The sequence below is a fragment of the Salarias fasciatus genome, chromosome 22, assembly GCF_902148845.1.
Source record: "Salarias fasciatus chromosome 22, fSalaFa1.1, whole genome shotgun sequence".
In the NCBI taxonomy this organism is placed as follows: Eukaryota; Metazoa; Chordata; class Actinopteri; order Blenniiformes; family Blenniidae; genus Salarias; species Salarias fasciatus.
The window spans coordinates 10326184-10348444 of record NC_043765.1 but is presented as its reverse complement, the minus strand read 5'-3'; the positions used below and the strand labels follow the sequence as shown (position 1 = coordinate 10348444).

Sequence of the window (22261 nt, the reverse complement as noted above, 5' to 3'; positions counted from 1 at the left end):
CCAACACTGGCCGTGTCGGACTGGACTGAGTCCAGCGACCTATTCGCTCCCACAAGCTGCTCTCCTCCTGGTTTGCACCGCTACAGGTCACAGCACAGCCTTTCGGGTGGCGCCACCATCACTGTCTGATCAGCTGACTGCCTCTGATTTCCTCAAAAGAGATAAGGTGTGGGACCCTCCTCATGCACAGGTGGAGACTCCAGCGGGGCAACCCTGTGACTTGGCTGTGCCACCTGAGCCTGTGCAGCCAGAAGCTCGTACAGTCCGGGCCCACCAGAGGCCCGCATACCTTTAAGGCTATATTACTGACTTTTAAAGCTAAGCTACCCTGTGTCGTGGTAGAATAATCCACAGTGTTATGAAGGTAAACTGGTAGTCCACCCGGTTTATCAGGGCAGGTTGGCTGTTTGGCCGAAATGTTCATGTACCTGTACCACTTCATGGTTATTGCACTTGATTGTTCATTGGGGTGTTTAAACATTTTTTAAAAGGGGGGTAAATGTGTTGTGTTTGAGCCACATGGAGATGACATCATGCCGTAAAGCAGGCATCGGGTTTTTGTAGGCGATGTTCTTGCGCCCCGGAGCTTGATGGGAAATGCATGCCGAATAAAGCGTTTCATTCATTGGAAGCTACACGGTCGTTCAGATCATTGCTCTGGATATAATAGATGTGCAATTTTTGTTGATGCTCCGTATCGACAGTGAATGACGAACGTGAGTATCATTCACCCAGCAGTGTGTGTTTTCCGTCAACCGTAATATGTTTGCCTTTACGTGCCGTGTCGGCCTTTCTCATTTAGAAAAGATGTCATTAGTTCATTCCTGCATCTGTTCAGTTGTTCATGTGTAGTAATTTGGTAGTTTTAGTGAGTGTTTTACTTTCCTGATTGATAAAACCGTCTGTTTGTGGTTGGAGCTCTAACCAGTTAATCAATTGTGATATGACAGAAAATGTCTTTTCTTTCGAGATTTGCTCCATTTGCTGACTTTTCTTTTTGCGTTCTGAGACCATTAACCAGCTCATTGATGTTTCATCTAGTTTCTTGAACCAGCTAACTGAAGGTTAATCTCATGTCTTTAACCAGCTGCCTCAAGATTTATCCAGTTTTTTCACTCAGCGAGCTGCAGGTTAACCTGGTTTCTTTACCTAGCTGCTCGCTGCAGGTTAATCTAGTTCTTGTCTCCAGCCAGATGGAAGGTTAATCTAGTTCCTTTAACCAGCCAGCTGAAGCTTAACCTAGTCCCTCTCCCAGTCTCTTTGTGATTGGAGCTCTAACTGGTCAATCAGCTGTGATGTGACAGAAAATGTCTTTTCTTTTGAGATCTGCTCACTTAGCTGACTTTTCTCTGTCAGGATTCTGTTCAGGCAGGCAGCGTGCAGTCTCAGGCTCCCTGGGTCCATCTGATTGCTGATTGCATTCACCTGGGGACTGCCTCTCTGCCTGCCTATATTAACCTCTCTGCCTCCTGTTTCTTGCAGAATCGTTATCTTCTCCAGGCAACTTTGCTACTGCAGAAAAATTCTCCTGCTCGGCCAAGCTCTGTAAGGGAGTATTTTCATGCCACACCACTCCTTGCCTTGCCTTGCATCGTCTCCTTTTGCCTTGCTTCGGTTCTCCAAGACCTACGTCCTGCTCATTCCACCTACAGTCCATACTCAAGCCTCTGATCCCCAGCACGTAAGCCACCTCTCCCACTAACTGCTGTCACTCGTTTCAGAGCTGGCCTACGTGCTCGAGCTTCCCCCTTCTCCTGCGGGCTCAGGAGACTCCCCCGTCGGGACAAGACTGAGGTAACCTGCGACGCTGCTACCAGGCAGCAGCCCTCTTTGATCACCCCTGTTTTCAATAAACCTGTACAAACGTCAAACCTGGTCTTGCCTCTCTGCATCTGGATGTAACGACACACTCATCATGACATTCTCTGCTGAAGCTAGCTCCTTTCAGCAGCTAGCTGAAGATTAGCCTGGTTGCTCAGCAGCCCGTTAGCTCCTTGTTGAGCAGCTGCTGGAGCTAACGGGCTGCTGACTCAGGATCAGTGGGACATATTGATCTGCTTCCTGTCAACAATCAGCAGCCTGAATGGAGTGTGTGAGCATCACACTGAGCTGGGAGAAAGTCTGAGGAGAGAAAGGAATCCAACCCAGGTCCTCCTGCTGTGAGGGTACAGTAGGCACATTTAAATAGGGCTCATAACATCGACTTGTAGGGCAGAGCGGATTGTAAATGTGTCATGTAAACCCCCGAGTGGATCCGCTTCACTCGGAGCCGACTGTATTTTGGAGCTGATTGTACGAGGTGGTGTACACCGATCGACAATCCACTCCGTGTCTCATATAAACGCTGCCTGACAGCAGAGCGGATTAAATGGGGGATTATTTGTTCCGTGCATGTTTCCTGGTACGCAGTGACGTGATGACATGTGCAGTAAACGGGAAGCAGCACAGACCAAAACAAGTAGAAGAACACGACGGTGGTTGAGAAACACTTTTTTAATAACCATAAGAGAAAAAACACTGTAGAGGCGAGATGGAAACAAATCGCGCAAGAGCGAGTTGTATAAAGCGCTCCATAGCAGAATACGAGCAATCGCTGGCTGGTGTGATGGATTAACTAGTTGCCGTGTAAACGAGTGACAGCAGAGGTCTGTGTAAACACATGCTGATTAGAGCAGTTGTTAAAGTAAGACTCACAAAAGACTTTAAATTTATCAATTCACCATATCGTAGATAACCAAAGCTCACTAGAATGACTACAGGTTTCAGTCGTCTATTGGTCACAAGTTAACACGGGCACCAGTTCATTCGAAACATCGGCATGCGGAGCAGATGAGATGTGCCGCTCAGCGAGGCGGTGCTCCGGCCAGGGGAGCAGCCGTTCCTTGAGCAGCGTATCATGGAGATGTTGGGACATTATTTGAGCAGATATCAGCAGGTAAAAACTCTCTGCTCGGCACTGAGGACTGCTGCTGCAGAGATAAAGACCTGAAAGTTCCGTGAGAGACTTTGTGCCCATGACACAGGACGCTGTATAATCCGCTTCACCCAGGACCCGTGTAAACGAGGATTCATCGTGGATGGCTTTGTATGCCGTTCATGTATACACGCACGTTTAATACAATTGTTCTCAATCGGATTGTAAAAACACCCATGTAAACTGGGTCACTGGGGGTTTTCATTCAAACACTGTTTGGAAAAAGTTTGAAGCTGAAAAAAGTTTTCTTTGAATTTCACAAAGCAGCTCTCACATTTCTCTATGGATCTGCTTTGATTCTACTGGAGGAGGACTGGATCTGACCTGACCAGCAAGCTGTGTGTGTGTGTGTGTGTGTGTGTGTGTGTGTGTGTGTGTGTGTGTGTGTGTGTGTGTGTGTGTGTGTGTGTGTGTGTGTGTGTGTGTGTGGACTCAGAGAAGACAGGATCAGGAAAAAAGTTCAATCAAACCTCCAGTTTGGTTCAAACGCTGCTTCACGATCTCAATGTTTCCCTTGAAGGTTTGTTGATCTCCAAAATCTATCTGAGTCTGCCTCTCCCAGTACGATGGATCTTCTTCTGTGATTTTATTCATCCAGTCCTGTTTGGGAACTGCTCTCCTGGTGTTGCTGTCATAGTGAAGAATTGTATAATCATCCACCAAACCAACAACCACAAACTCTGGAAAGTTTGGAACATTGGAGGCTGCAGTGTAGAAATACTTGAGAGAGTGAATTTCTGGAAGAAAGAGAAGAGAGTAAATCAATAACACTGACAGTCCAGCCTGATTGGACATTTGCTGTTTCCCTCTGATCTGGCTGCTTCTTCCTTTTCTTGTGTAAAGTGTTGAGCTGCTTTAAAGCCTGAATCCATGTTTTCTGACCACATCAGATAAAGCTACATTACATAGTTCTGAACATTTGTGGGAAACATCCTGGTAGGGCCGACTACGAGTCTCAGTTGAATTGGTTTGGTGATATCAGAGGGATTTTTTAAAATATTATTTTGAATTTAGAGGACATATAATACCCGATGTGTAATATTTGGAGGGCTCTTATTTTGAAATTCCACATCATATTGTCAGAAAATTTTGTGAGGCATCATGGGATGGCCTGCTATGAGTGCGAATTGAAATGGTTTGTTGATATCAGAGGGAATTTTTCATATATAAGTCCCTTATACGGTGACATGAACTTGTCTGCACTGTTACCGTAATGCCCTGTGTAAGCACGCACTGTGGCACTTAGTTTTCTGAGCAGAGGGACGGCCGTAACGCAGTGATCAGTAGCAAAGGATCCAGTCTGGAGCTTCACTACTGATCCAGGATCAGACTGAGATCAGGATCAACACAGAACCAACTGTTCCACATTCAACATGAGCATGAGGCCCACTGATTTCTCCAATGAGGCTTCAAATGTTTCCAGACAGGAGAAAAGAAGGAAAAAGAGATTTTCTTCAGAAGAAGAGAAGCTTGTCAGTCAGAGGAGATGTGGAGAAAAAGCTGGAATCCTACCTGGAGCCCCGCTGGGGATTCCCAGCAGGAAGAAGAGAGCCAGGAGGAGCTGCATGCTCTACATCTCCTCACTAAAACAAAACTGAACTTGCTCATGGCGCACGGCCAGCAGAGCAGACATAAAACACAGAATGCTGCGCTGCTTGTTTGACAACCTTGGGAACTCACTTCTGATTGGTTCTGGAGCAAGAAAGTAGTGAACATCTCGCCCCGCCCACTGAAGTTGTTTTGCCCACAGCTCTCAGTCTGGAAGGATAAGAAAAGACAGAGTTCTTTGCGAAATACACCAAACGTTGGTTTAATAATAATAATAATAATGTGAGTCAGTGAGATTATTAGAGCCAGAAATGTTTCCTCCAGTCATGAACCTGTTATTTCTTTCAAAGATGAAATCATCCAGAGACCTGAATCCTCTTTTTTGCATCATTTTCTTTTCCAGGGAAGTTGTTGATGAGCATGGCGCTCCCTGCTGGCCTGTCTGTGCCATGGCTGAAGTCTATTTTCTCTCCCACTGGTTTGACCACATCTTCTCCTCTGTGTCGTTGCTGTGAGTTTCCTGAAGGAGAAAACCATTTGTTCTTTCATTGTTCAGGAACCAAACTGCAGCTTTCCTTTTTCGAGAGTCTCTTAAAGGTGCTGTAGGCAGGATTCGGCATCTCCGCCATCTTGCTTTGGGTTACCTAAGCAAGATGGCGATTTGAAACCCAGCACAGCCAATCCTGCCTTGTTTTCTCTGACATCACGCCCTTACACAAGTTAAGCCCCTCCCACAAGAACGCCCCTCGACCAATCACGGTTAGAGCCTCAGGGGCTCTTCTGATTGGTCCTTTTATTTTTATTTTTTCCCTTGTCCTGTTCCGCAGCTGGGGCGTGCAATATTGTATGATTGTAGCCTTTTACTATCCGAACAGATTTTAATATTAGCAGGAGGAGACTGAGTCTCCTCCTGCTGCTGCCTTTATTTGAAGCTGGCATCCAGCATGGCTGCCGGACAGGACCGGGACGGAAACGCTCAGAGAGCAGGGACAGAAAGAGGGAAAGATAAAGAGAGGGAGAACGGGGGGGGGGCACAACCTTTGTACAAAGTCACAATGCAAAACAGTGTTGTCGACACACCACACGCAACCCAGAACAATCCCAAACCCCCAATCTAGACAACACCAAAACAGAGCCGACAACCAACACAGGAAATTACAGAACCATACATACATTTTTTTTTTTTTTTATTTCCGAACCATATTAGTGAACAGACCAGGCCACAAAAATAAAAGGAGGTGTAGGGGAGGAAGGAAATGCAAGGACACCACAAACCCTTTTTTTTTTTTTTTTTTGAATATAGCTAGTCGTAACTAGTAGTAAACTAGGGGCGTGCATCAAGAGAGGTCTACTACAGATCACCATTAGTCTAACCACCACAAGAAGGCAAGGTAACCGAGTATGTGAAGAGTGATTAAAGATCAACGTGAGAACCAGCCCACACGGGCGGCGACCCACCCCAGGCCAGTACACCCCCCAGCGCTCCGGCCACGCACCCCGAGATCCAGGGCATCACCCCCCCCCTCCACCCCACCCCACCCCACGACCCCCACCCGGAACCCACCCCCCCGTCCACCCCCCCCACCCCCCCCCCCCCCCACCCCCACCCCCTGTCCTCTCCCGCCTCACTGCCCCCCGCCCCAACCCAACACTCATACCCACTCACTCATACTGACACACACACATGCACACACGCACACACAGATCCACTCATCCCTAAACCAAACGCACACACACACACACATTCCAACATACTCACACACTCTCACGCACACGCACGCACGCACGCACGCACGCACGCACGCACGCACGCACACACACACACACACACACACACACACACACACACACACACAGAGTCCATCCTACCCCAAACATACTCACATTCCCGCGTCATCCAACCGTCATGTCCTGTGGGAGACCCCCCGGAAGGCAAGGGAACATCGAACCCCACATCCAGGACCCCCCACCACCCACAACTGCCGCCCCCACCCCCCAAACCCCACCGCTGCAGACAGATATGCACCCCCCAGAGCCAGCAGCCCCCCAAACCACAGCCGCTCCAAACCCCAGGCCTGTGGGGAAAACAACAGCCCCCCCCGCCCCACCCCCCACCAGAAGGAATCCGGAAACGGGGGCGCAGAAGACCCCATTGCCCTCCCTCCCCCCCCTCCGTCTCCTGAGTGTTGATGGAGTATATGTTGTTTGCGATTAAAATTTGAGGGTCAGTAACCACACCGTGCCGCGAGTGAGGCCAAACGAGCAGTCTCATCTACCTGAACAGCCCCACCCCCGACACAGCGCGCCAAGACCCCCCGATGTGTGTGTTTGTATGTATTTGGTCGTGTTAGATGACTAAGTGCAATTAAGACTGAGAGGCGAGCCACTGAAGCGTGCAGTGATTGGGGCCACTTAGATGGCCCCCTCCACCACACCCTACCTGATAAGCCTGCCTCCCAAAGCCCTACGTGTGTGTGCATGAGAGCGGGGGGAGAGAGGGGTCCGGGGATGCCGCAGCACCCCCGTCACCCAGGAGCCCCCCGATGAAGGACAGGGCCAGGAGCGCCACCCCCCCCCCCCAGGACCAGGGCGGACAGCGACCATGGCCAGAGAGCCACCGACCCAAGAAGCACACACCCATCATGCATCAGGAGGAGTGAAGGTGAGGACAGACAGGGGGCAGCAGAAGGACCCAGACCCAGGGCCCACCGCCCCCAGGCCCACCGGGGCCACCCCCCACAGGACACCGCACTCTCTCATACATAGCTCCAATCGCCCACACATATACACCCACACGTACAGACATACATACATACTTACAGATACACACCCACACACACATACATACCCCGCTCACAGATACATACCCACACACACATACACACTTACACATACATAGTCACACACATACACATACATATCCAGATACACACCCACACACTCACATACACCTACATAAACACCCACACATACAAAAACATATATACATACTCACACATACACACCCACACACATACACATACACGTACACGCACCTTCCTCAACCCCCTAACCCCCACAGCCCACCACCCCCCTATCTACCCCCCCATCCACCCCGCCCCGTCCCCCACCACCCACCCACCTCCCCCGCCACCCCCCACCCATCCACCCCACCCCCCTGTCCCCCACCACCACAACCACCCACCCCGATGCCCTGAATTCCGGGGCAGCAACCAGACACCAAGGCGTGCACCGACCCAGGCCGCGGCAGCACGCCCGAGCCGACCGGCCCCCCCAGCCAGGTCGAGCCCCCCACCCTCACGGAAGGAGAGAGCCCCCAGGCACCAGGGCCCAGGGCCCCCAGCCACACCCGCCCCAGGACACCCCGGCCGCCCAGACATGAACCGGCACCCGCCGACCCCGGCCCCCCGGGGCCCCCGCCCCACCGCCGCCAGACAGCCCCAACAACCGGCGGCCCCCCCACCCCCAATCCAAACCAAACACGAAGACAGCCCCCAGCGAAGCAGCCCAGATCCCGATCCCAAGACAGTGCCAACCACCTGCAGCCATCAGGGCCCCCCCACCAACCACCGACCCTCAAAGAGGAGAGGCCCTCATCTTCCCCTTACATTAAGTGATGGAGCTGATCACAGGGGACCAGAGGGAACCAGATTCAGCTGATTGGTCCTCTGAACAGACAGACATCGTCTCCAAGCTGATATGATCTAATAGAAGATTCTTAAACTGCCTGTTACTCAGATTATTTCTGGATTTCCAATTTACAAGGATAGTTTTCTTTGCAATGCACAAGATGGTGAGAACCATGTAGACAGAGTTTATCGACATGTTAATTTCACCCAGATCACCTAAAAGGCACAGTGTGGGAGTTGCAGGAATATTGCATGTGAACCATGTTGACAGGTCTTCACACACCTGAAGCCAGAACCTCTGCACTGGTGTGCAGGACCACAAGGCATGGAGGTAGCTGTCAGTCATGTTATCATTGCAATGTGAACAGATATCAGATTGTGATAGACCCATCTGGAACATCCTTCGTCCTGTGTAATGAATTCTATGCAGAATTTTGAATTGTATTAGTTGTATATTTGAATTCTTTGTCATTTTGAAAGTATTTAAACATATTTGTGACCACGCGTTTTGGTCAAAGTTGTTAGATAAGTCAGCCTCCCATTTTAAGGTCGGAAGGAAGATTTCGTCTTCTACCTTTGATAATATTTTATATATCTTTGATAGCAACTTTGGGGAACTGAGGTTTAAGAATTCTTCGACCCCGAGAGGTAGCTGTCCCTGCAATTGATTAAAGGTATACTTTTTGCCTATGATAGATTTAAGTTGATGATATTCTAAAAATGCTGTGCTGCTGATTCCATATTGTGAGATGAGAGTATTGAATGATAGAAAGTTGCCATTTTCAATGATATGTTCAAGCTGGCTGATTCCTTTATTTCTCCACTGAGTGAAGTTGATCATCTTTTTGTTTTGCACGATGTCCGGGTTGTTCCAGATGGGTGTGAGTTTACACGGGATCAGAGAAGATTTGGTTAGCTTTAGAAAGTCCCACCAAGCCATTAAAGAGGAGCTGATGTTGACACTTTTAAAACACCGATGGGATTTGATGGTGGGACTGATGAATGGCAGGTCAGAGATAACTAGATCCTCACATAATGCTTGCTCTACATCCAGCCATGGCTCATCTAAATTGTTCGGTTTAAGCCATTTGGAGATATATTGCAGCTTGCTGGCTATAAAGTAATTACTGAAGTTAGGCAAGTCTAGTCCACCTCTGTCTTTAGTCTGTTGTAGCGTCTTTAAACTGATACGTGATGGTTTATTTTTCCAGAGAAATTTAGATATGTATGAGTCCAGTGATTTGAACCAGCCAGACGATGGTTTGGTTGGTATCATTGAAAATAAATAGTTAACCTTAGGTAAAGTCATCATTTTAATGGTGGCAACCCTCCCCATAAGAGATATAGGTAAGCGTCTCCACCGTAAGAGGTCATCCTCTGTTGATTTCAGTAACGGAACGTAATTTAGTTTTAAAAGTTCTGATATCCTTGGAGAAATGTTTATGCCTAAATATCTAATGTTTCCAGACTGGATTGTAGCATTGGGTATACTTTGTAAATCACAGTTTATAGGCATGGCTGTAGTCTTAGACCAGTTGATAGAATAGTCAGATATTAGTGAAAATTTGTCAATAAGTGTGATTGTCTGGGAGATAGAAGATGGAGAGTTCTGCAGGAAAAGCAATACATCATCTACATAAAGACTTATTTTATGTTCTATCTTATTGTTAGCCAGGATCCCTCTGATGTCTTTATTTTGTCTTATAGCAGCTGCCAGAGGTTCGATAAAGATGGCAAACAGTGAGGGAGAGAGTGGACAGCCCTGTCTGGTTCCTCGCTGCAGACAGAAGCTTGAAGAAGTCTGCTCGTTAGTCTTCACACATGCAGCTGGGTTGTTATATAAGATTTTAATCCAATCTATGAAAGACGTTCCAAACCCAAATTTGGTTAATATTCCAAATAGAAATTTCCAATTTACTCGATCAAAAGCTTTTTCAGCATCTAAAGAGATAATTATGGATTCCAGATTGTGTATTGTAGCGTAATCTATTATATTAATTAATCTGCGCATGTTATTGGATGAGTGTCTACCTTTAATGAACCCTGTTTGGTCAGGATGTATTATGAGCGGGGTTACCTTTTCTATTCTTCTGGATAGGGCTTTGCTGATTATTTTGAGATCTACATTTATTAATGAAATAGGACGGTAACTAGACGGAAGTGTGGGGTCTTTCCCTGGTTTAAGTATTAAAGTTATTTTGGCTAAGTTCATATTTGAGGGTACTGTTCGTTTATTTTTTATTTCCATTACCATTTTATGAAAAGTGGGAGCCAACATGGTCCAGAATTCTTTATAGAATTCTGCTGGATAGCCATCTGGACCTGGAGCTTTATTGTTGGGCATATCCTGCAGAGATTTATGGAGTTCATCCAGTGAAAGAGGAGAATCCAACACTATTCTATTTTCATCTTTCAATTTTGGAAGGTTAATATCATTAAAAAAAGTATTAATTTCCTCATCTGTTGTGTCTATTTGTGATCGGTATAATCCTTGATAGAAATCTCTAAAGATATTATTGATCTTGTCTGGGTCATGGCTGATGTTTCCTTCTGAATCTTTAACAGCTGAAATCGTGTTTTTCTCCTTGTTTGTTTTTAACTGATTCGCCAGGAATCTTCCAGATTTATTACTATGCTCAAAGTTCTCTAAACGGAGTCGTTGGATCAGGAATTGAGTTTTTTTATCTAGAATTTCATTCAGTTCAAGTTTAGCTTTCCTTATATCCTTCAGTATGTTCTCTTGTGGGGAGACATGATAAGCCTCCTCCAGCGATTTAATTCTTAATTCCAATTCTAAAGTTCTTGAAGCTTCTTTCTTTTTCTTGTGTGAGGAGAAGGAAATTATTTTTCCCCTCATCACTGCTTTCCCTGCCTCCCAAAGAACACATGCTGAAGTATCTGGCAAGTCATTATTTTCTAAATATATAGACCATTCTCTCGTTAGATAGCTAATAAACTCTGGATCTTTAAGTAATGATGTATTAAATCTCCAGTTTCTAGTTGGTGGTTTATTCGTCTTATTTCTGAGAGTAAATGAAACTGGTGCATGATCACTTATGACGATGGGATGAATTTTGATTTCTGAGATGTCATTCATCAGTGTGCTGCTAGTTAAGAAATAATCTAATCTAGAGTAGGAATGGTGAACTGAAGAGAAGAATGTGTATTCTCTTGCAGTGGGGTGGTGAGAGCGCCAGGCATCGCAGAGACCAAAATCCTTCATGTACTGTTTCACAGTTTCTGAGGATTGCCAGAGTCGTTGACTTCCTGTGGTACTCAGTCTGTCCAATTGTAGGTCAGAAACCATGTTGAAATCCCCTCCTATAATCAATGTGTGACCTGAGTGATCATCCAGTGAGGAGAAGAGGGAGTGAAAGAAGGAGGGGTCGTCAACATTAGGTCCATACACGTTAGCAATGCAGAATTTAACATTCTGGATAGATAATGTGATAATAACAAATCTGCCTTCTGGATCTATGATTGAACTGTCAGTAGAGAAGTTTAACCTTCTACTGATAAGAGTTGCTACTCCTCTTTGCCTGGAATTGTAACAGGCTGAGTACACGTGTGGAAACTGTGTTGATCGGAGAAGATCTACTGATGAGTTTGTTCGATGAGTTTCCTGTAATAAGACAATGTCTGCCTGCAACTCCTGAAGCCGATGGGTAATTTTTAATCTCTTTTCCCTTGTACCAGCCCCACGGATATTCCAGGAAACGAAATTAAGAGTGTTCATGACTAGACAGCTATGAGTGTTACATGCATTTCACTAAACCTGGTGTCTGAATGGAGCCCGTTGTTTACTGGTGTGCACGCGTGCATGTCAGCTGAGTGTGCGTTCTGAATCTGTCTATCAACATGCTTATAGTGCGCGTGAACCTGTACAGTGATGTGTGTCAATAAGCCGATGTCCCGGTGCGCCCCGCGTGTCGGGTTACTATGGTAACGGGTGCAGCTACAGTGAAGCGTGAGAGGGTGAGAGTGAAAAAGGGTGAAGAGAGAAAAAAGTGAGAGTGAAAAAAGAAACAAATGCTTAAAAAAACACATCCACGGTGAGCAGTGCAGTGGAGACGGGCAGTGACTTACTATTAATTAATTTATGGCTGTTTTATGTATCAATATTTACGGAGTGATTATGGGATAGTGAGAATGCAGCACCTGAGATCAGTAGAGCCACGGAGTGATGTTTGGGTCACGGAACAGCTGGCCGTTGATGAATAATTTATCCACGGCGATGACGGCGCGGGAGCCCTCCGAGATGGATTTTTTCCTGATCGGGAACAGAACTCTGCGCCGATCCAGGATCTCCTTCGGGAATTGATCATTCACGCCGTAGTGGGTTCCCTTCAGCTGCCGGCCCTGGCTCTTCACCTGCTCCTTCTGTTTGAAGTTGACGAACTTGGCCACGATGGGTCTGGGTCTGGACTCGTCGGGTCTTCTCCCTCCCAGGCGGTGGATCCTGTGGAAGGAGATGTTTTTCACCGCTTCCTCCGGGAGCTTCAGCTGCGTTCTGAGGAAACTTTTCACCGTCGCCTCGGGGTCCTCCTCCGTCTGCTCCGGGATTCCAGAGAACACTAAGTTGTCCCTCATGCTCCTGGCCTGGAGATCGATCACCGTTTCTTTAATCTTCTTGTTTTCCTCTGACAGTCGGGTCATCCCCTCCGTGAGGGTCTTCACCGACTCTCTGAGGCTGACGTTCTCCGCCGCCAGCGACTCGACCTGCTGCTGGCTGAATTCCAGCGACTCGCGCACAGCCTGGAACTCCTTGTGGAGGATTTCCAACAGGTTCAGGCGAGCATCGAGGCTGGAAAGTTTCTTATCTATGGAGATAAGAACGTCCGTCGAGTCGTTCGCAGGTGGAGAAATAGCTCCAGACGATTCCTCCCGCTGTCTCTTGGCTTTAGACGAGGAAGTAGAGGGGGTGGATGTTTGATTCGGCTTCCCCATGACGATCCGGTCGAAGCAGCGATCTATGTACTCTGTCAGGCTGGTCGAATCCTCTTCACTGTGCTCCAGGGTGAACCTAAAACACACTAATTTCTCTACTTCTACGACTTTTTAGAGCCGAGTTAGTGAAATTCAGTAAACAAATGAATCTGTCAGCGCGCTTAGTTTGAATCTGCCGTCTCACAGGAAGTGCGTCACTTACCACATCACACGTCACCTACCTGCCCTACTGATGGTCTTAACTGGACGTTGCCGCCTCTTCCCTCCTCTGGCTCAAACTCACACAGAGAATCTGGAAGCCCCGCCTCCTTCCTGAAGCTACTTCCTGTGTGGGAGGAGCTTATGGAATAATTCCACCTGATTCTGATTTTATAGCTTCCAGAAACCTCACAGTTCAAGTTTCCGGTCTGTATCTGCTGTAGAGGTCAAATGAGAGCCACAGAGGTCAAAGGTCACAGCAGGCTTCATGTCTCAGCTGGGCCTCAGAGGGGTCATGACCTTTTGGAGCTCCTCTAAAGGACGGTCTGGCTCTCGTCTTCTTCCAAGCCTCACTGCTGAAGAAGAACAAAGAGGCTTTGAGTTCTGGAAGATTTGATCAAGACCACAATGCAGGAGTTTCATATAGGGACACACACACACATACACAAGTGTGTGTGCTGTTGGTGTGTGAGAGTCAGGCGTGTGAATGAGCGGCTCCGTCATGAGTGTGTTGTCAGTGTGGCTGTGGGAGTGACGGGGTCAGCTCACAGCTGCTGGCCGCTTTGTGCCAGACTTGGTTCTGAGACGTTGTTGTAATAAAGGAATAAAGCTTGTAAACGGAGCGCTGTGGAGTGTGTGTGTCCCCTGTGCTGCACCAAGTCATGGAAGTGATGAAAAGGCAGCTGGAGCCACAACATGACTGTAGAAATCTTCTCCAGTGTTTCATCTTCTTCCTCTTCTCTCCTCCCAGAAGCCCCTAAAAGAAGCCCCCCCTGGACCAGATGTCTGGAGGGTTCCTCACTCCAGGAGCTCCAGAGAAGAGCATGAGGGACAGAGCTGAGCAGCAAACAGTAAAGTCCAGGGGGGGTTCTCTCCTCTGGATGCTGATGTGTTGCAGTGGAGGAAAGAACAGCTGGATCTTCCACTGCTTTCCAAACTGGCCTCCAGCTGCTGTCCATCCCTGCAACAAGTGTCCATCAGAGGAGAGCTGAGCTCAGCTGGTGACAGACAGCAGGAGCAGCACAGCAGTCTGCTTCTTCCTGAACATGTGGACCAGCTGATGCTCCTCCAGGAAAAGCCCACGCTCAGCCATACGAAGTGAAGCCCTCAGTGAGGGAGGATCGCCGACACCGCTGGACTTTTGGCCCCGATCGTCATCAGAGAGCTGTTTCTGTTTGGTGAACTTCTCTAGAAACCACATCAACATGTTGTTTTCCTCACTACCAGGGAGTGAGCAGTGTGGACTGGGCCCTCTGAACAGCTGATCTTCCTGGCTGGGTTCTGTTTCCAGCTGCTGTGTCTGTCAGTCACACTGTAGTTTTTACATTTCTTCCATGTGGAGCAGCTGCAGCTGTTTGCTTTGACTGAACGGATTGATAGATTTGAAATGTCAGATTCTCCTGTCCCTGCTCAGCCAGCAGCAGAGTGTGAGCTCCAGCACAGCAGTCTGGCAGGGAGCAGTGTGAGCAGCACTGGAGGAAGTTATTTCACTGAGCTCATTGCTGAAGCAGGAAACCTTCAGTTCTTCAGTTCAGCTGGAATTATTCTGTCAAACTTTGTTCAATGACAGACGGGGAGCAGCAGCAGGAAAAGGAGCTGAGAAAGGGACTGTTGGTGAACGCTCCATGTGTTTCTCTGCAGCTTTTTATCAAATCGCCTCAATAAATTGTTGAATGTTATTAAAAAAATGTCATGAAGCCAAATGTTTTGTCACTGCTGTCCTCCTCTGATCCCCTTCAGAGGAACAGAGCAGAATGTGTCCACACTCTGGATTCCAGAAGAGATGCTGGGTTTGATCTTTTATTGGAACTTCATATAAAATACAAGCTGTCAATGAGGAGGAAGAACAGACTGACCACAGCTGAGGAGCAGACATGAAGAAAAACACACACATTAGAAAACAGTTCAACTAAACAGTGTAGAACACACATCAGGAACATCAGGGCCATGAAGGGAGTCAGGAAGCAAGAAGATCACATTCAGAGAGGTTCCCTTGCTCAAGAGTGGTGAATGTCTGTAAACTCATGCTGGTAACAGCAGATGTTAAAATAAGACTCACAAAGACTCTAAACTTATTAATTTACTGTAACTGTAGATAACCGACGTTCACTAGAATGAATACAAGTTTCAGTCAGTATTTCAACGTCTGCTGGCCAAAAGTTAACACGAACACCAGTTAATTAGAAACATCAGCAGGCGGAGCAGAGCTGTGGAGCTTTACACCGGGACGTGCCGCTTGGCGGGGCGGGACTCCGGATGGGGGAGCGCTCGCTCGTTGAGCAGCGTATCATGGAGATGTTGAGACATTATTTGAGCAGATATCCAGCAGATAAAGACACTGCTGGGGCTGAGGACTGCTGCTGCAGAGCTAAAGACCTCAAAGTTCTGTGAGAGACTTTGTCCCCATATCACAGGACGCCGTATAATCTGTTTCATCAGGGGTCCTGGTAAACCAGGACTGATCGTGGATCGTTTTGTATGCCGTCATGTACACAAATGTAGTTAACACAATTGTTTTCAAATGGATTGCAAAAAACAGCCATGTAAACCGGGCCAGTGTGAGAACTGCTGCAGGAGCCTCCTCCTACAAAACATCTGATCCAAACACACTCAAAGAGCCACAAGCTGCAGCAAGATTCCACCAAAGCAAAGTCAATCCACAGGGAGGAAGGAGCCCCGTCCTGGAGAGCAGCTCAGAGTGGAGCAATCAGCAACTTCTCCATCATTTCTTTTGGCTCTTGCTCCATCAGACTCAATGACTGGAGCCTCTCTGGACTCTTCCTTTCACGAAGAGGTTTTTAACATCTTCTTCTCGGCTGGATCTTCTCCTGATGAAGAGGAAGTTTCAAAGGCTGGAAAACAAAGAGCAAAACTTGTTCTCAGTCATTTGTGTCTGAAAGGAAGAGGAGAAATCACTGAAGAGGAACATCCAAAGGAAGAAACTTGGACACCACAGAGACACAATCTACAACCTCCTAAAAACAATGAAACACATGAGACATGTTCCAAAGCAAGAAGTCAGTTTGAAGGCAGAAACAACAGAAAGGAACATCAAACAACACTGAAACATCCTGATGAAAGGAAATAGGAAAGTACTCACTGTTAGTGGCTCTGAACCCTGAAAAACAGCAGGAGAAAGAGGGAGGAGGTTACCATGACGACCACTCTTTTCCACTCCAAACCCTCCTTCAGGTTCAACACACACACATCAATGACCCTGATGAGGAAAGGAGAGTTTCTACTTTACCTTGAGGTGGTTTCTTCAAGCAGACGATGAGTCCCATGATGCAGCCTGTCAGGAGGAGCAGAGCAGCAACAACTCCTCCAGCAGCAGCTCCAGTGGGAAACCCTGCAGAGAAACAGCTGCTCAGCTCTCTGAGGAGTTTGGACATTTGGTGTCAGAGTGTGAGAAGTGTGGGACGTCTCCAAAGAGCCTCAGCAGCTCCTCCAGCTGCAGCATGGAGAGCATCCTGATCAGCTGCATCAGCACTGCTGCCTGCAGAGAGTGGCAAAGACTGCTGACAAGATGACTGTGGCTGCATTGAGGCTGCATTGACACTGTCAGTGGAACGTCTCCACATTCTGATCTGCTGCTCTCATGAGGCTCACATCCCATCTGCTTTTGGACAGTGGAAGCAGGAAGAAGACGTTGCATTCACAGACTGACAGATGGGATCCAGGCCTCAGTCACATGTGGAAATCAATCCAGATGAACTCTGGAGGTTTGGATCTCTGGGAAATGAGGGGAAAGTTCTGGACTGAAGTCAACTTCTCAGCTCCAGTGGAGGATCAGGAGGCTGGAGGAGCAGCTGGCCGAACAACACTCAGGATGTGTGGAGAGGACTGAAGAACATCTCTGGATCTGGGCAGAGTGCCAGAGGAACAGCTGATGGAGACCAGCGCTGGGCGGATGAATTAAACTGTTTCTTTAACAGATTTGATTCTCCCCCCACCCCCTCTGCCCTCCTCCTCACCCCCCCTTCACATGTCTCCAACCCAGGAGACACCTCCCCCTCGCTGGGCCACAGCCAGCTTCACTGGACCCTCCTGCCCCACACCCACACTGACTGTCTCACTGACTCTGTGGACTGGTGTGAGAACAACCTCCTGTTCTTGAACATCAGTGAGACGAAGGAGATGGTGATGGACTTCAGGAGGACACTTCCACACCCACTGGTGAACATCCAGGAGGACATTGAGACAGTGGAAAGTTTCCAGTCCCTGGGTGTTCACCTCAACAACAAACTGGACTGGTCCGACAACACCAGCTCTGTGGAGGATGTGGCTGAGAGGAGGATGCTGGCCGAGCTCACATCCATCATGGACAGCAGCTCTCAGCCACTGACTGGACGGCAGAGGAGCTCAGCAGCGCCTCCAGTGGCCGACTGAGACCCCCTCAGAGCAGGACAGAGCAGGTCCTTCATCCCCACCACTGTCAGACAGGAGAACTCGACTGTGGAGAATATGAGCAACAACCCTGACATGATATTATCCTGCAGCCATGGACACTTTAACCCCCAGAAGAAATCACTGACGCTTTAGAATCCATTCACTCTGCTGCACGAAAACGTATTGTATATATTTGTATGTATCATAGATACTGTTTTATTTTAAGATTTGTGTTGTACATAGTTATACTTCGTAAGTGCTTAGCCCGCCTACGGGCTTCGCTAGTGGCACACCTCCAATATCTGTCCAATCCACTGAGACCAAACAAGCTCGACGCACTAATCCCCCACGCACGATGGCGCAGCACCACGCCCCACACCGAGGGTACATAACCTCGGATGGCGCTAAAGCAAACCCTTCTTCTTTTTCAGCTCTCCATGACACTTGGAAGCCTCTTTTCTTCTCCGGATCAAGTAGAATGGCCGCTCCTGCAGCATTCCACTCATCGTGCAGGACTGTCACGAGCTCTGCTTCCTCTCCCTTGGCTGGCAGCATCACCGCCAGCGAACCTCCTGCCCGGACTGCCTCGTGCTGCCGCTCAAAGAGAGCCAGCGGCGAGCGGCCTTCATGGGCGCAACCTCCCCGGCTCCTGCCTGTGAGGACGACGCCAAGGAGACTGCTGCCCCCGCCGCCACCACCTACGACTGGGCCGAGATCCGCGGCAGCGTCAGCAGCAGTCGCAGCAGCGTGTCGGTGTCACGAGTTCAACTTGGTTTGACTCCGCCTCCCGTCTCCCCCGCCAGCCTGTGGAGCACCTTGCGGGGCTCTTCACTTCAGCTGCCGAGTGCACCGGCCTCGCGCTGCCGCTGCAGCCTCCGGAGCCGGTGCGGCGTGATTTCGCACTCGGGCTGGCAACCCGGTCATGGGCTCGGTCCCGGACTGCGGTGCTATGTCCCACCGTGCAGTCTTTTCAAGCTCACGTGCAGCGGGACTGGGGTACGCCACTTGCCGCCAAGGGTACGGTGAAGGGCTATCGAGAGTATTCTTGTGTGGAGGGCTGGCCTCCGGTCTCCGGAGTGCCTGCCATTGCGGACTCCGTTCGGCTGTGCCTCCTCCCCCGATCCTCCACCTGGCCCGGCGGAAAGCCTGTGCTGCCGTCGGAAAGGGACAGGCGCATGGCGAGCTTTCTGGATCGTGGCTACGCTAGCGGCAACCTAACGTTCACCCAAGCCAATAACACAATCTTGGGCTCTGTGGATAAGATCTGCCACGAGAAGTTCCAGCTTTCCCCCGAAGACATCGTGGAAGTCCAAAATACGGCCGAAGTCCTGATGCGCATGTGCAGAGCCATCGCCGTCAGTGGAGGCCGCGTCATGGCCAACGCACAGCTCGCTTTGCCTGAGCGGGACCAGCGGGGCGTCCTGGGACTCCCCCTGTCCACCTCTTCTCTTTTTGGGCCCGATATACAGGTGATCATCGAGCGCCTGGAGGCAGCAGCACCAGGCTCGCAGCAGCTCGCCCCGCCCCTCCAGCCCTGCCATGAGCCGCCACCGCAGCGCCGTCGCTCCGCGGACCAGCTGCGTCCAGCCCCCTGGAGCACCCCGGAGCCTGGACAGACTGGATGATCTTTCCCGCCAATCCTCCCGGGGCGCTGATCAGCCCAGACGGTCCCGCGCTCCCGAGACATGGGACCGCTCTACCCGCACCTGCCAGCAAACATGCAAATAAAGGCCGTCAGGCCCGTAAGAGCAGCAGTCCCTCCTCTCTCCTGTGTTAGCATGGTCAAAAGTACAAAACCGGGCTGAGCCCTTCTCCCTTCCTCCTCCCGCTCCGCGATAAGGTGGCTGAGGATGGTGAGCGGAATGTGCATGGAACCGCCTCTTCACCGGTGCTTCCTTCACGCTCTGGCTGCAATGCGGCTGCGGACGCGGGACATAGCAGCGCGCTGGAGCCGCTAGCTTTCCCACTGTGAACGTCACGCAAGCGGTGCGCTGCTGATGTCTTTCCAGCACCCCGCAAACGCTCCAGGCTGCACTCTCCACCAGCTTCGGCTCGAGTGAGCATTAGGAAGCGTCAGAGCAGTGGCTCCGTCCCGGTCCGGCTCCCAGCCGTGGGGTATCCCGGACCCGGCCGCACCCATAGCGCTCTCAGCAGCGTTTGTCCGCCGGCCTCCGCTCGTGTTAGCATGACGAGGCGTCAGAGCGGCGATGCGGTTATGCCCCGGGCTAACGACATGCAGCGCCCCAGCCCCGGCGCCACTCATGCCACTCCCAGCGGAGTTTCTCCGCCGAGCGGCGGACTCACGCTGGCCCGGCTGTCCATCGTAGAGCGTCCCGATCCCGGCCTTATTCGTGTTGCTCCCGGCAGCGCTCCCTCGGCTTCCCTGTGTGTTGACACGGCGGAGCCTTGGAGCAGCGGAGCCCTGCCGTCCCGGGCTCCTGCTATTGAGCGTCACGGCTCCGACTTCAGCACCACGCCCAGCGACCCAGGAAACTCCGGGATCGCGCTGCCTCTGCTCGGGTTGTCCCAGCAAAGCGCCGATCCGCGGCCCCCCGGCGGCCATCCGCGCTCATTCAAGGGACGTCCCCTCCACAGCCCTTTCGCTGGGGGCCCCCCGTCTCCAGAGGCCGGGAGGACGGGTGGGCTGTCCCCTCTGGCCGGGGTACAGCCACTCACGCGCCGGTTTCACACGTGGCGTGTTATGTTGGGACCGCTTTCTCCCTGGCTGTCCAGGACACTGAGAAACGGTTATGCCCTGCAGTTCGCCTGTCGTCTGCCTCTCTTCAACGGCATCCTTCGTACGCGGCTCGCATTCCCTGCAGGGCCGGCCGCTCTCGAGGCGGAAGTAGCCTCACTCCTCCGCCGGGGTGCGGTCACGGAGCTGAGCGCGACAGAGGCGAATTCGGGTTTTTATTCCCCCTACTTCTTGGTCCCCAAGAAAAGTGGGGGTTTAAGACCCATTCTGGACCTGAGGGTCCTCAACACTCACATAGCCACCAGGAGGTTCCACATGTTGACGGTCAATCACCTCCTGGAGAGCATTCAACCCAGGGACTGGATGACTTCGATCGACCTGACGGACGTCTACTTCCACATCCCATTCTCAGAAGGCACAGAGCCTTCCTCCGCTTTGCCGTGGGGACCAGGTATTTTCAATACAACTGGCTCCCCTTCGACTATTCTCTCGCTCCTCGCACCTTTACCAAGTGTGTTGAAGCCGTGCTGGAGCCCCTCTGTTGTCGTGGTCTGAGGATCCTCACCTACATCGACGACTGACTCATACTGGCGTCCTCTCATCAGGAGGCTGTGCTGCACACGACCCATGTCCTGCACCACATCGAGCTCCTGGGGATCATGGTGAACCGACACAAGAGCGCGGTCACCCCAGCTCATAGCACGGCTTATCTGGGGTTGGAGCTGGATACGCTCTCCATGACGGCCCACCTCTCCGAGGAGAGATGAACCTCCCTTCTCTCAACCCTGAGGTCTGCAATGACCGCACCACTGGTCGGGGTTCGACTGATCAGAATCGTCCTGGGTTTGATGGCCGCGGCCCACCCAGTGGTCCGGCTGGGCCTTCAACACATGCACAGGCTGCAACGCTGGTTTGCACACCTCCGCTGCGTGGGGAAACGGGACGGATGCAAAAGGTTCCCCATCCCGCCCCAAGCACGCGAAGTTCTCCTTTATTGGATGGATCCTGCTCTCCCAATGCAGGGAGTCCCCCTGGGCTGCATGTCGCATCGCGTCAAAGTCTTCACGGATGCGTCTCTCGCGAGATGGGGAGGCACCCTAGACCACCACGTGGTAGGCGGTGCTTGGGATTTGACTCCCACTCACATCAATGTGCTGGAAATGACTGCAGTGCAGAAAGTCCTGCTCCATTTCCAAGCCAGGCTGAAGGACAGCCATGCACTCACCAGGACGGACAACACTATGGTGGTCGCGTACCTAAACAGGCAGGGGGGGACCCGGTCTCGCCCTCTTCATCACATAGCGCCGGTGATCCTCCTGTGGGCGGAGCGGCACCTCGCGTCTCTCAGAGTGCGTCACATGCCCGTAGTCCTCAACGTCGGTGCAGACAGAATGTCCCGGGGAGGCCCACTCTATGACGAGTGGGGCCTGTCCGCCTGGGTTGCAGGCCAACTCTGGCGCAGGTTCGGACCCCCAGTGGCAGACCTTTTCGCCAGTGCAGAGAACGCACAGTGCCCACTCTGGTTCTCGCTCAGGTCGTCAGACCCCCCTCTAGGGGTAGACGCCCTCGCACACAGGAGCTGGCCGTCGGGCCTCCTGTATGCATTCCCTCCGGCCCACCTCTTCACCCCGCTGCTGCGCAGGGTGAGGTTGCACAATCTTCACGTGATCGTGGTGGCTCTGGACACCCCGAGTGCGCAGTGGTTCAAGGACCTGGTTCAGTTGGCCGTCGGGGACTCATGGCCGATTGCCGACGGGCCTGACGTGCTGCAGCAGGCGGGGGGCACCCTTCGTTCCCGCCCAGGAAGGGGCGGGAGGCTCCTGGCTTGGAGGCTGAGCGGGTGAGGCTAGTGGAACTAGACCTCCCCCCAGCGGTGGTGTC

At 50.7% G+C, this 22261-nt stretch overlaps 2 protein-coding genes across 2 annotated transcripts in view; both read right to left on the bottom strand.

Annotated features, from left to right (window-relative positions):
* The window catches only part of LOC115409071 (class I histocompatibility antigen, F10 alpha chain-like), a 118061-nt gene that overhangs the window by 3795 nt on the left and 92005 nt on the right, over positions 1-22261 (bottom strand). Inside the window, exon 2 of the mRNA XM_030120061.1 lies at positions 3445-3711. Coding sequence (XP_029975921.1) covers positions 3445-3711 — 267 coding nt within the window. The remainder of the gene's footprint in view (positions 1-3444; positions 3712-22261) is intronic.
* Positions 15594-22261, bottom strand: part of LOC115409072 (class I histocompatibility antigen, F10 alpha chain-like) — a 324040-nt gene continuing 317372 nt past the window's right edge. Inside the window, exons 5-7 of the mRNA XM_030120063.1 lie at positions 16544-16645; positions 16397-16414; positions 15594-16148 (exon numbers count right to left, since the gene is read on the bottom strand). Coding sequence (XP_029975923.1) covers positions 16081-16148; positions 16397-16414; positions 16544-16645 — 188 coding nt within the window. The 3' untranslated portion in view covers positions 15594-16080. The remainder of the gene's footprint in view (positions 16149-16396; positions 16415-16543; positions 16646-22261) is intronic.